The 14194-nt window shown below is 42.5% G+C and overlaps 2 protein-coding genes across 2 annotated transcripts in view; both read right to left on the reverse strand.

Annotated features, from left to right (window-relative positions):
* The window catches only part of tprg1l (tumor protein p63 regulated 1-like), a 325294-nt gene that overhangs the window by 246004 nt on the left and 65096 nt on the right, over positions 1 to 14194 (reverse strand). The window lies entirely within an intron of this gene.
* LOC111966353 (tumor protein p73-like) overlaps positions 1 to 14194 on the reverse strand; it is a 29207-nt gene that overhangs the window by 14729 nt on the left and 284 nt on the right. The window contains 1 exon segment of the mRNA XM_070444415.1: positions 7947 to 8198. Within this exon segment, the coding sequence (XP_070300516.1) occupies positions 7947 to 8198 (252 nt within the window).

The following is a 14194-nucleotide window of genomic DNA, read 5'->3' on the forward strand; positions in this document are numbered from 1 at the left end:
GGTTCGCGCCCAGGCTCTGTCGCAGCCGGCCGCGACCGGGAGGTCCGTGGGGCGACGCACAATTGGCATAGCGTCGTCCGGGTTAGGGAGGGTTTGGCCGGTAGGGATATCCTTGTCTCATCGCGCTCCAGCGACTCCTGTGGCGGGCCGGGCGCAGTGCGCGCTAACCAAGGGGGCCAGGTACACGGTGTTTCCTCCGACACATTGGTGCAGCTGGCTTCCGGGTTGGAGGCGCGCTGTGTTAAGAAGCAGTGCGGCTTGGTTGGGTTGTGCTTCGGAGGACGCATGGCTTTCGACCTTCGTCTCTCCCGAGCCCGTACGGGAGTTGTAGCGATGAGACAAGATAGTAATTACGAGCGATTGGATACCACGAAAATTGGGGAGAAAAGGGAGTAAAATAAAAAAAATAAAAAATAAAAAATAAAAAAATGTGCGGCTAGATACTCTCTCTGTGCTTAGGCTCCAACAATTAGCTGGAGGAAGTTGTGAGTCTTCCAAGTATTTAAATCACTAATACAGTCACTAATAATTTATCTGTGGAGCTAAAATTCTCTGGTGACCCAGAAAAGTAAAGTTGCGTATCGTCTGCGTAGCAGTGAAAATCAATGCTGTGCTTTCTGATAACGCTGACAGGGGGTAACATATATAAACTGAACAGTACAGGACCCGAAATCGAACCTTGTGGAACACCACATGTGATATGTATTTTCTCTGAGTTGTGTTCACCATGACGTACTGGAGCTGGTCTCTTTTGAAGTGGTTGGTGCTTTGGGAATAATGAGCTACTGTTGCACTTGCAAATATCTCCAAATGTGGATCAAATTAATTGAGAATATTGTTATCTAAGAATAACTGCAGGCCTACCTATACAAGCACAAAACAATCTAAATGCATATCTGCAGTCTAAAAAGAAGCGTTGTTTATGATGTTCCTACTAGTTATCAATATTACTGGAAGTGTATTGATGTTGCTCGTGGCTCCACAGCTCCGGGTAAAAGTTGTCTTTAGGCACAATCTGTTCAGGATTTCACAAATTGATGTTAGATGGTTCCTCACCCTGAAAGTAGGTCATGTGCCAGGAGAAACTGTAATCGATGGTTTGGTTTTCACAGCCACAAACCTCAGCTAACTTTAGCCACCGGTAGCTAAAAATCAATGGAAGTGAACGGGGAATGTTTGCATGTTGTTGTTGTTTTTCTTTATGGCCAAATCACCTTTAATTAAGTAACTAAATATGGAGTTGATTTTGTTGAGTTGACCAGGAAATGTTGACAATTGCACATTTACTTTCATTGATTGTTAGCTAGTTGTGGCTAAAGTTAGCTGGGAAAGGTGTGTAAGAGTAATGACTTGTCAGCAGATAGCCTAGCATCTCCACTACAAGATTTAATCCATGCTTGAAATCTATATGATAAACTCTGTACACTTGATATAAACAAACAAAAATATATAAACATCTAGTGCTGGTCCCATGTTTCATGAGCTGAATTTAAAAATCACACACATTTTCCCTACGCACAAAAAGCTTTTTTCACTAAAATGTTGTGCACGAATTTCTTTACATCCCTGTTAGTGAGCATTCTCCTTTGACAACATAATCCACCTGACACGTGTGGCATATCAAGAAGCTGATTAAACAGCACGATCATTACACAGGTGCACCTTGTGCTGGGGACAATAAAAAGACACTTTAAAATGTGCAGTTTTGTCACACAACACAATGCCACAGATGTCGGAAGTTTTGAGGGAGTGTGCAATTGACATGCTGACTGCAGGAATGTCAACCAGAGCTGTTGCCAGAGAATGTAATGTTCCTTTCTCTACCATAAACTGCCTCCAATGATGGCTGACTTCCTTATACGAACTGTAACTCAAAATTGTTGCATGTTGCGTTTATATTTTTGTCCAGTATAATATTGTATCGCATCGTACCATATCTTATCATGTATTAATGTAAATAGTTTGTTGAGTTTGATATAATGCACAAAAAGTGACAACACCTTTACCTATTGATGTGCTTCATGTACAGATTACTATTTTGATTGATACATATCAAAACAGGAGCTACCTGCTCCAAAGCCTGATGCAGAGTGTCTATGGAGATCTGTGTGAGTAAAGACTGCGAGGATGTAACACTAAGAAAGGTGGCTAATTGATTCCAATTCTGTGTGTGTGTGTGTTTACGTGTGTGAATGTGTGTTCGAATATCCTCATTATCAAGTGTGTGTGCGTGTTACCAAGCTGTGGCAACACAAGCATGCAGACAGGCAGTGGTATGGATGGGGTAGACTTAGAGAAAGGATGTGCGGTCGGTGTCTGACTCTATGGGCATGTTCGGGCCTGCGTCCTGACTGTGAGAGGCTAATAGCTGGGAAGAGCAGCTCCTGACACGCCGGGATACAGAGCATGCTCCGGCCTGTCCCTTCCTCATCCCAATCCACACCCAGCCGAGTGGCGGAGCGTTGTCGGAGCTTTGTCGAAGCATCGGGAGCGCCGATGGGTCGTTATTGGAAAAGGGCTGAGGTGTTAGATCTCATTTTCATCCCATCATGACACTTCTTGCTCTGAGAGCTCCAGGAATGTTTGAAGTTTTGGAGGCAAAGGGCTCATTTGAAGGATGGATGGTGCATGCTTGGGAGCAATTATCCCTAATACAGAATAATGTGTTGTTTACCAGACAGACACCCAAGACACCCATAACAGCAGCTATGAGATCACTTGTAAATAGAGTGGCTTAAAGTAATCTTGGGTAGATTCGTTCAGTGTGAATAATCATGATGGGGGTTTTCATGAAACACAAGGTATTCTTTGTGTTGTGTTGTGCCATGCCTTCTTCTGTTCTATTCTATTCTATTCCACCTACAGTAACCAGAGCAGGTGTCAACTCCTTCAAATCGCCAATACTGCAGTCTAAAACTGATGACTGCTGTCAGTCAAGTAGTTAGTGTATTCAATTCAATATTCATTCCCAAGGACAGATTGTTGCTGGGCTGTAAATGGCAACAACATGGTAACCATAGCCTACAATACATAGACAGTACAGACTCTCCACACAGACACAACAGCACTCCAAATCCTCACCAGTCCAGAAAAAAGAGAAAATTTTAAAGTTAAAAAGTGTCATTGAAAAGGTCCTATTGGCAAGGGCAACTCATTGGAGTGGCAATGTCACCTTTAATACATTTTTAACACATAACGAGCTGCTTGCAAACACAAACCGAGTCTGTCTGAACAGCAGCCATAGTATTTAAGGAGTTAATCTCTCCAAAGCCCAGTGCCTCCTACAGTAGCTGAGAGATAGTCGTAACGGCCAAAACTAGGAGGTGAAGTCAATATGCCCCTATGCCATTCCCCATAGCCTGGGGCCCCACAAGCCTGCAACCACCCAGCCTCTTCTCCCACCTTAACCCTTTCAAGTCCACCACACAGTGTCTCAACTCCCCACAGACACTGATCCCCAAGCCGATTCATGTTCAAGCACGGGCCCGACGCGGGATTAAAGGTGTTACACACTCTCCTGCCATTTTGGGAATCCCCCTGCATTAGAAGCAACTCTTTCATTCCTATCGGCTTGACGGTAAGCTATTTTCTTTTCAGAAACTCACGTTTGCTTAACAACACACTGACATGTTACTAGTAGCCCAAAAAAAGCATTTGCGATGCAAATGGTCCACGAATGGACTTGACAAACATTGTTATGTCCTGTCTTGGGGGTTTCTTTGATTTGTTGTCCTACTCGAGTACAAATGCTCCTTTTGTTAGTGCTTTGGGTAGGAGTTGCCTGTGGGCACAGATCTAGGATCAGTTTACTGTCTCCCAAATCCAAATCATAACCATTAGAGGAGAGAAAATGCTAAACTGACCTTGGTGCTTAGTTCAGAGATATAATCCTGAATCCATACATATCTCATTTACATAAGTATACACATCTCTGAGTCAATACTTTGTAGAAGCACCTTTGGCAGCGATGACAGCCGTGAGTCTTTCTGGGTAAATCTCTAACAGCTTTCCACACCTGGATTGTGCAACATTTGCCCATTACTCTTTTCAAAATTCTTCAAGCTCTGTCAAAATGGTTGTTGATCATTGCTAGACAACCATTTTCAGGTCTTGCAATAGATTTTCAGGTAGATTTATGTCGAAACTGTAACTCGGCCACTCAGGAACATTCATTGTCTTCTTGGTAAGCAACTCCAGTGTAGATTTGGACATGAGTTTTAGGTTATTGTCCTGCTGAAAGGTGAATTCATCTCCCAGTGTCTGGTGGAAAGCTCCATTCCGTAAATTTTTTATCCTGAAATATTACGCAGTCCTTAACGATTACAAGAATACCAATAACATGATGTTGCCACCGCTATACTTGAAAATATGGAGAGTGGTACTCAGTAATGTGTTGTATTGGATTTGCCCCAAATCATCTTTTGCAATATTACTTTAGTGCCTTGATGCTAACAGGATGCATGTTTTGTAATATTTTTATTCCGTACAGGCTTCCTTCTTTTCAGTCTGTCATGTAGGTTAGTATTGTGGAGTAACTACAATGTTGTTGATCCATCCTCAGTTTTTTCCTATCACCTGTTAATGTTTTAAAGTCACCATTGGCCTCATGGTGAAATCCCTGAGTGGTTTCCTTCCTCTCCAGCAACTGAGTTAGGAAGGACCTCTGTGTCTTTGTCGTGACTGGGTGTATTGATACACCATTCAAAGTGTAATTAATAACTTCACCATGCTCAAAGGGATATTCAATGTCTGCTTTTTTACCCATCTACCAATAGTTTCCCTTCTTTGCGAGGCATTGGAAAGCCTTCCTGTTCTTTGTGGTTGAATCTGTGTTTAAATGTACTGCTCGACTGAGGGACCTTACAGATAATTGTATGTGTGGGGTACAGAGATGAGGTAGTCATTCAAAAATAATGTTAAACACTATTATTGCAGACAGTCGAGACAACTTATTATGTGATTTGTTAAGCACATCTTTACTCCTGAACGTATTGAGGCTTGCCATAACAAAGGAGTTGAATAGTTATTGACTCAAGACATTTCAGCTTTTCACTTTTTATTAATTTAGAAGATTTTAGAAAAATATTATTATACTTTGACATTATGGGGTATGAGTGTAAGCCAGTGACAAAAAAATCTAACATTTTTATTAATTTAAAATTCAGGATGTAACACATAAAAATGTGGAAAAGGTCAAGGGGTGTGACTACTTTTTGAAGGCACTGTATATTTATATGAATCCAAACATCTATTCTTCATTTGTCTGTCTAGAACACATTTAGAGAACAACACTTTTATTGTAACATTCATATTTCAGTTGGATACCATTCATATTCTAATTCCATATTTTATAATAGGGGACCAATTTATAACAATCATCCCAGACTTTTACAAATCCACTTTTTCTGCGAGGTCATCTTCTTTCCCCTAAGCATTTGCTATACAAAATGATTAATTAATGTAATAACAGGGTATATTTTCACACCGAGATACTTAACATTGTTCCCCCACTCTGTCTAACTACTGCGTTCAGGTAACAATACTGCTTTAATTGTTCCGTCAGGCAGACACGCAAGGCAGGGCAGTTTAGTGCAGGGTCTAAGGACTCTCCCTGTGCTACCTTAAAGGCCCACTCATCACGGTCATTTTTTTGTATGTATATCAAAGGGACAATCTGTGATTTGTACATCAATTTTTGTACTTTTAAATAATGAAATATATACCCATTGATTCTTGAAGAATATAACTTACCAATGCGTCATGAACTTACTTCAACTGTTATACCCCATCAGAACCCAAAATATAAGCTTGTTTTAATCCATTGTTTGTAGACAATATAATTGTGAACAAACACTGTATAGCCTCAAAACATGGTTAAAACTATAATTTTGATATCACGGATGGTCAGTCCTTGCATCCATAGATCTGTCTATGAATTTGAGAATGGTTACACGGCAGTCCTTCAGCTGTACCAAAACAGTGGTGGGTAAACTCTTTGTTATTGTTTGAACTGCAGATTGCCCCTTTAGTTATATAAACGCATTGATTCTTGAAGAATATGAATTTGAGAGTAGTTGGTTTACATTTCTCAAGCACCATCGCTCAGCTTAATAGCAAATCAAGTGGAGGGGCAACCATTTTGTTATTTTTCAAATAAAGGAGTGGGCCTGTAAGGAGTGTATTACTCAGTGTGTATCACCCTGTGTGTGCGCTGCTCAGTCAAGTCGTTTTCTGTCTCTACTTGAATATCGCCCGACCTCAGTCCTCAGGTAGAAGTGTTTCGGATTTGTAACAACATAGTTCATCCGTTCTCATTCAACATAAGGTGATGGATTCCAACTATCAATCATACAAACTACAGAATATAAGAAACCAAACACTAACACCAATTCTGCAATTACTGTAGGCTCCTCTCCTAAAATCTGTCAAAGGAAGGGCCCATAGATTATCCTGATGTAAAAAACGTTGGTCCCTATAAATTGTCTAGTTACAACAACGGGGCTGGTGTTTTCCGAGTGTATCCTCAGTCGCCATGAGACAGGTAAGGGGAAAAGCTTGTGTCAAAGAACAGTTGACAGACACATTGGAGAGGAAGCCTATGTGTGGGGACAGAGTGGAGCCCCGGAGCGACGCGGGTGACAGCCAAGAGAAGGGCTGAAGAAAGACGTAACACGGTGGTGGGTCACAAAGCAGCGCCTCAGTGGCCGGGGGATCCTTTTACAGATCCTTACCGCCACCAAGCTCTGAATAAAGTCCCCCACGCTTGAGTACGCTTGACAGACACAGCCAAAAAGCCCCCTCAGGCAAGGAAACACAGGTTCACGTTTCAAACAGAGGTCAACTCTGTAACAATCCGGGGCGACACCTTTCGGGAGGCAACTCTTTTTCAGCTCAGACAAATCACATCGCAGCAGCTCCCGTTTCAAGTGTCTCTAGATACATTCCAGAACTGTCGATTTAGTTTGGTCTGTTTGGGGTGGGGGTATGTCAAATACATAAATGTCATTAGATTTCTTCAGGTGAAACATATCTGAATATTGATATATGTTCCCAGGTTTCCCCTTTAGTATTAATGGAGAAAGTGACTTTCTTTAACGGGAATCCTATCTTGCAAAAGATAGCACAAAAGAGGTAAACAAAACAAAGCAGGATTGACTTTTAAACTTTAGAGATGAACTAACATTCTTAATCAGTTACTACAGTATATTGAAAATCATTAAACATGTACAACCATTCATTGTTGTTCAGTGTTCAGAGCTGTATTTGTCAGGTGCTACAAAGTAATTGTCCCCCCTACAAAAATCTCTTCCCCTCTGCACGCCCACTTTGTTTGACACGTGTTGCAAGCACCTAAATGGCAGAATTTTGGATTGAGTCGTTGTACTGAACCTTTTAGTCATGCTTGTGGTATGGTATCAATAACAGATCAGTTCTGGGAGGAAGAAAGTAACAACAGAACTAACTCTCAATCACTTGAAAAACAGATCACTGTCTTATACTGATACCAGAATAGTTAGGTCAGTGTCTACTCTTTGAACCCATGAAGAGTCAAACACACAGATTCCCGCAAATCAGTCTTCTGTCACAGGAGTGGTTGCAGCCATAGACATGAATACATCCTCGGTTGCAGCCAACAACCCATCTCATCAAGAGAACTTCTCTGATCTAACGCAGCAATGTCAGTCCGTTCTCAGGGAAAGTAGCAACTTAGCCAGCACCATTAGTTTGTGACTTTTACATTACTTTTTAGTCAAGGGAAGACAGAGACACTGAAACAGACAATAAAATGAAAAACTAGAGAGAGCAGAATAAAGAGAGAAAGAGAGAGAGAGATATAGAGACAATCAGACAGAGACAAAACAACCCCTCGCCGTCCCGTTAGCTTGTAACGTTTGCATGCGCATGTATGTCTGCGTGTGTGTACGTCTACATGATCTAAAACTCACCGTCCAGGTGGCGGACTTGGCAGTACTGGACTGCTGGAAGGTGACCTCGAAGCAGTGGGGTCCAGGGTAGTCGGTGTTGGACGGGATAGCTGGCGCCGGCGACAGGCCGTCAAATGTGCTGTTGGGCTGCGAGTAGGGTGACGGTGTCGGCACTGCAGACGTGTTCTCCCCCGAGCTGTAGGGGCTGGTGGACGCCGCTCGCTGGCTCCCCAGGTTCGCCTCCATGCTGCTGCTCAACAGGTTGTACTGGGACTGCACAGAGGGAAGGAGGGAGGGAGGGAAAGAAGGAGGGAGGGAGGAGGAAATTGTTAAGGAAAAGGTAAGGCCCAACCTGGAGAGACATACAGGGGTTTTTGGGCTCATCAGGGGGTTCAGGTTACAACACTCGAAGGAAGGGTTTTTGGAGGGGTAGGGAGGGGTAGGAATTGTTGAGGTGTGTGTAAAACAAGGAAAATTCAAACAAGTGGGGACATTTCACCAGTCCCCACAAGGAAAAAGGCTATTTTAGGCTTAGGGGTTAGGTTCAGGGTTAGGGTTAGAATTAGGGTTCGGTTTAGAAGTTAGGGTTATGGTTTAGGTTAGGTTAAGGTTAGAGAAAATAGGATTTAGAATTAGAATTTTTTGTTTGGTCCCCACAAGGATAGTAAAACAAAAATGTGTGTGTGTGTAGACCCCCACCCTGTATCCCCCCCAGGGGGGCTAGGTGAGGTTGTAAAACATCAATGTAATCTGTGATCTGCCTAATTGCCTGCCAGTGCCATCTCCATGGGGAAAATGTGTAACTCTGTGGTGAGTGGTGAGAAACTTCAGATCACTAGCCAAACTACCTGCACATGGAGGGAAAAGCTCGAAGAAAACAATCTTCTAATACTCAATTTACAGACAACCTCAAAATCATCAATAATCTGGCCATAATAAAGTCTATACAAAGTCGCCAACTCGTGCAGTAACTACTGTACTTGATTGAAGATTAGCACACAACTGATAATTATCAGTCATCAATATAAGCAATATCATTTTGCAATGGAGTGTGGAATACTATGGAGAAATACATTCAAAAAATAAAAATAAAATGTCTTTCCCCACCTGATTTCCCTTCACAACCTCTGGACAATCAAAACACTACTACTGCAATGAACTGGGCAAAACAGAGGTATACAAGACAAGGTTGAACACACATAGACATAAAATGAAACACCAAGAGTTACCTTCTTTTTCACGTAGTACATCCTTCCAACCGGCTGTATTCACTTTCACAACACAAACTCCTCAGTCAGAAGTTTCAGAGCAAAATAAAGCAAGAAGAAAGAGGAAGCATAGCCTGTAGTGTCGGTAGAGGGGTGTGCATCGATGGACACAACTCTCTCCCAAACACAGCAGCACCCCTTCTCAAAGACCCTCAAAGACCCTTTAATGGCAAAGGTTAGGGGGAAAAAAACACTGACAGAGAGAACGACAGGGGATGAACTGAGAGTGAGAGAAAGAAAGAGGGAGAGAGACCCAAAAAATTGCGGCGGTGTTCTAATTACAGCATGCCTGGACTCAGACGACAACATCAGCGCAAGTATGCACACGCTGGAGAATGCATAGTGAAGACCCGCACAGCTAGGATAAACATTGTCTGACATTTGTCCCAGAGAGAAAGAGAGACAGAGGGGAATGAGGAAAACACTAAAAAGTATAGGAGTCGGGCTCAAAGGTCACAGGAGGGGAGATAGTGGTGCGCCCATATAAGGACAGTACATGGGATTGTCTTTGGGGCAGGTGGCCCATGTCATATCAATACTGAGGTGAATTCACACATTTTGACTGGGGTTTGTTGTTGTCAAGCAGTGGGTTGTGGTTCCCTAAGTGTTTAAAACAATGATGACTCATCGAAAGTAATTTTGATTCCCCCCGTACAGGAAAAACCTATTTCTAGCCAGAACCTAGGCGTTCACCACTGGATCATGACCCATGCACCATTTGAGGAACTTACACCAGACACTACACTCTCAGAAAAAAGGGTTCCAATAGGGTTCTTCGGCTGTCTCCATAGGAGAACCCTTTTTGGTTTCAGGTAGAACCCTTTTGGGTTCCGTCTGTGGAAAGTGTTCTACATGGAACCCAAAGGGATGAACTAACATTCTTAATCAGGAACCAACATTTTTGATTTCCCTTTGGGGACAGCCGAAGAACCCTTTTAGGTTATAGAGAGCCCTTTTTTTCCTAAGTGTGTACCTGACATGCAACTATAAAAACCCATTCCTGATTAAACCAGGCTTGGGCTGGATGTATAGTTCAAGACTTGCTCTGAACATTGGTAAAAGCCAGTGGTTTCCTATAACAGCCTGTATGAATGAATGCCTATAAATGCATTCATAATTTGTAGTACACAAAGACACTTCATAGAAAGTGTTCTTAATATTTGTTTTACTGTTAATAGTATGCAACATGTATCTATTTGAGAGACCTTGGTTCGTAAAGGGAGTTTCCACTATAGTGAGACAAGTCCAGCTGTTGTTGTCATCTCTAGAAAACATTTTAGACAAGTTCATCTGAGGAACATACTGTAGTCACAGAGGTAACCACACACACACACTTGCACCCACACACGCACGCACGCACACACACTCACACACACACACACACACAGGTGTGCTATGTCATAATGTCTCAGCTTGATCTATAACAAGTTGAAACAGAGCAAAAGCCACCACTGCCTGTGTGTGTGTGTGTGTGTGTGTGTGTGTGTGTGTGTGTGTGTGTGTGTGTGTGTGTGTGTGTGTGTGTGTGTGTGTGTGTGTGTGTGTGTGTGTGTGTGTGTGTGTGTGTGTGTGTGTGTGTGTGTGTGTGTGTGTGTGTGTGTGTGTGTGTTAGAATAGTGCACTCCCGGTGACCTACTGTTTGCGTCCTGAACTAATCACAGCATCTAAAAACGTTCCATCTATCTTCTTATCAATTCACTGCGTTGAAATAACACACTGGGTACACACAACATTGTTTCCAAGTCATTTCAATTAATGGAATAGACATTGAATTGACATATGTGGCCCAGTGGGAAGACAATAAAAATACAATAAATATCCCTACCAATCAGGATGCAATGAAAAATGAATTTCATGGCATCATGCGTTTTGTTGCATGTCTGGACTAAGCAGAATATTTGGGTGGAGTAGATTAGCGCCTGGTAACTGCTACATCACCAATTTGGTCTAAACTCTGATCATGAAGTCATGAATGTCTGCCCCCTATTGGGAGGAAATGGGAAGTGGCAGTAAAGAGGATAAGGTTATGATTTGGGGAAGGTAAGCTGATCCAAGATCTGCACCTATGGGCAATTTAACCCCAGCGCCAGTAAAGAGTGTTTGTTATACTGGGGTAGGTAGAAGTTTCCCCTAACCGCTGGTTCAGGAGCAGCGTTTTTCTTTTACCATCCTAATGATTATGTTTATGATTTCTTACTAATTAATTAATTAATTAATTAATCTCTGTTCGTGAAAAAAAGTAGCAAAATTCAACTTCTTACATCCGATGTGAGATTTTTTTGTTGTTGTGAATTTAACTAGGCAAGTCAGTTAAAAATAAATTCTTATTAACCCGGATGACGCTGGGACAATTGTGCGCTGCCCTATGGGATGCCCAATCATGGCCAGATGTGATGCAGCCTGGATTCAAACCAGGTACTGTAGTGACACCTCTTGCACTGAGATGTAGTGTCTTAGACTACTGTGCCACTCGGGACTCATGGAATTCACACAACAAATAATTTTGTGCATTGAAATATTTACCTTCAAAACTGTTATTGTGAACGCCTGTGACAACCAGTCCCATGATATCAGAACTGGAATGGTGACTATAATTCTTTATAGCAAACTCTATATCCCCCATCTTCCCAATAAAGCCAACGGAGCGTACCAACGTCAATACAGTTGAGACACATACCAACAATATGGATGGACTCCAGTCAGTAAGTAAGCATTTCACGGTAAGGTCTACACCTGTTGTATTCAGCGCATGTGACAAATAAAATTGGATTGGATTTGAAGTATAGTTAAATCCATGAGATATATTGTCTTTTGTAATATTACAGTAAAATGACACAGATGTCAGTTACTCTGTGATAAATCTTAAATAGTATTTACACAAAAAGCAAAAGAACAGGAGGCATCCGACCTATCATTGACCCCCTAACATCTTCATCCGCCTACCCTACTTGAATAACCAGTCTACACAAATTATGGTTCTGAGTAACACAGTACTACTGAACAATACTGTGACTGATTCCCAAATAGAACCAATGACACAAACCAACCAAAAATAAGTTATCCTCACAAAAATGACACATCAAAATTACACATCCAAATGACATCTACACAGGTGTGTAGACAAAAACAGATATATACAGCATAATAGCAGAAATAAAAGTCACAGACACCTTACCGTGGTGTAGTGCTGCCCGGGGTCACTAACGTACAACATTTTAGATGTCCTGTAGAGAGCGTAGGGCGGTCGTAAGGAGAATGGCGCTCCCCTGACCGGATGGTCATAGATAGAACTGGGAGAAGGGGAGCGGTCAGGTACGGTAAGTTCAGGTGTGATCAGGTGCGGTCACTGCTATGAACCACACTAGTCATCTTTCAGATCCACAGGGCAGGGCAGGTGAACCGCTCACTAGAACCCGGGTTGGGTCGTGATGGAGGAACGACGTATGAAGGTTCATTCGCTTCTTTTGACCTGCCTCTGCTGCTGGTCTTGTCTCGGCCCTCTCAACTAGTCCTGCATCTAACAACAAATGTAGGACCTCCCATTTTTTTCTCTCATGACTATTCATTAACTAGCAAGGCAAGTCCAGGCTTGCCCAGTGACATATTGGATCAGTCCAATATTGTACATCAGAAGGCTTGTTTGTAATTGAATGACTTGTCCTCTTCTCATAGATTTTGGTTGTGTGAGCATTGTTTGATGGTTTTCAGGTAAAACAACACACTCTCTAGTCCATTAGTGCCTTCCTCATAAAGCACTGACAAGGTATCTGTTTGCCAAACGCATTGAAAAATAATTGAAGTCGTCTGTTTACAATAGAGAGCTGTGTCTAAACATTTTGGAAATAATGTTATGGCAGTTTCTAGACTGTTGCAGCTGTTTTAGACACACACACACACACACTACAGATGGCAGAGCAGAAGTTTGTGTGTGTGTGTGTGGGGCTTGGCTTGCTGCTCTCTAATTAAGGTGATAACCTCCCCCCTAATCCCAGACCACTCACCACAGAGTACTGAGGGAGGGAAAGGGCTCCGGAGGAGAGGGAAATGAGGAGGGAATCTCTACTTCAATGGAGGGAAAACCACCCCCCACCAACACAGGAACAACCCTGACCTGATACCGGCTAGTCGGTTATTGTCCACGCATGTCACGCCGCCACAAAGTCAACATGAAAAGAAAATCATTAATCCATTCTAAAATACTAGTCCAGTACGTACACTGAGTGGACATGCTGACATGTGTTTTTATTTTTATTTAACTTGGCAAGTCAGTAAAGAAAAATATCTTATTTTCAATGACGGCCTTGGAACGGTGGGTTAACTGCCTTGTTCAGGGGCAGAACGACAGATTTTTACCTTGTCAGCTCAGGGATTCGATCTTGCAACCTTCCGGTTACTAGTCCAACGCTCTAGCCACTAGGCTACCTGACACCCCAGGTAGCCTAGTGTAAGTGTACATGACATAGACTAACCAGGTGAATCCAGGTGAAAGCTATGATCGCTTATTGATGTCACTTGTTAAATCCAATCAGTGTAGATGAAGGGAGGAGACAGGTTTAAAGAAGGATTTTTAAGCCTTGAGACGATTGAGACATTGATTGAGTATGTGTGCCATTCAGAGGGTGAATGGGCATGACAAAAGATTGAAGTGCCTTTGAACGGGGTATGGTAGTAGGTGCCAGGCGCACTGTTTGTGTCAAAAACTGCAACGTTGCTGGGTTTTTCACGCTCAACAGTTTCCTGTGTGTATCAAGGATGGTCCACCACCCAATGGACATCCAGCCAGCTTGACACAACTGTGTGAAGCGTTGGAGTCAACATGGGCCAACATCCCTGTGGAACGCTTTCGACACCTTGTGGAGTCCATGCCCCGATGAATTGAGGCTGTTCTGAGGGAAAAAGGGGGTGCAACTCAATATTAAGAAGGTGTTCCTAATGTTTTGTACACAGTGTATGGTGGTCATTTCACTCGTCTGTATTTTAACGCATTTCTTCTTGTGGTGA

The sequence above is a fragment of the Salvelinus sp. IW2-2015 genome, linkage group LG7 (assembly GCF_002910315.2).
Source record: "Salvelinus sp. IW2-2015 linkage group LG7, ASM291031v2, whole genome shotgun sequence".
Taxonomy (NCBI): Eukaryota; Metazoa; Chordata; class Actinopteri; order Salmoniformes; family Salmonidae; genus Salvelinus; species Salvelinus sp. IW2-2015.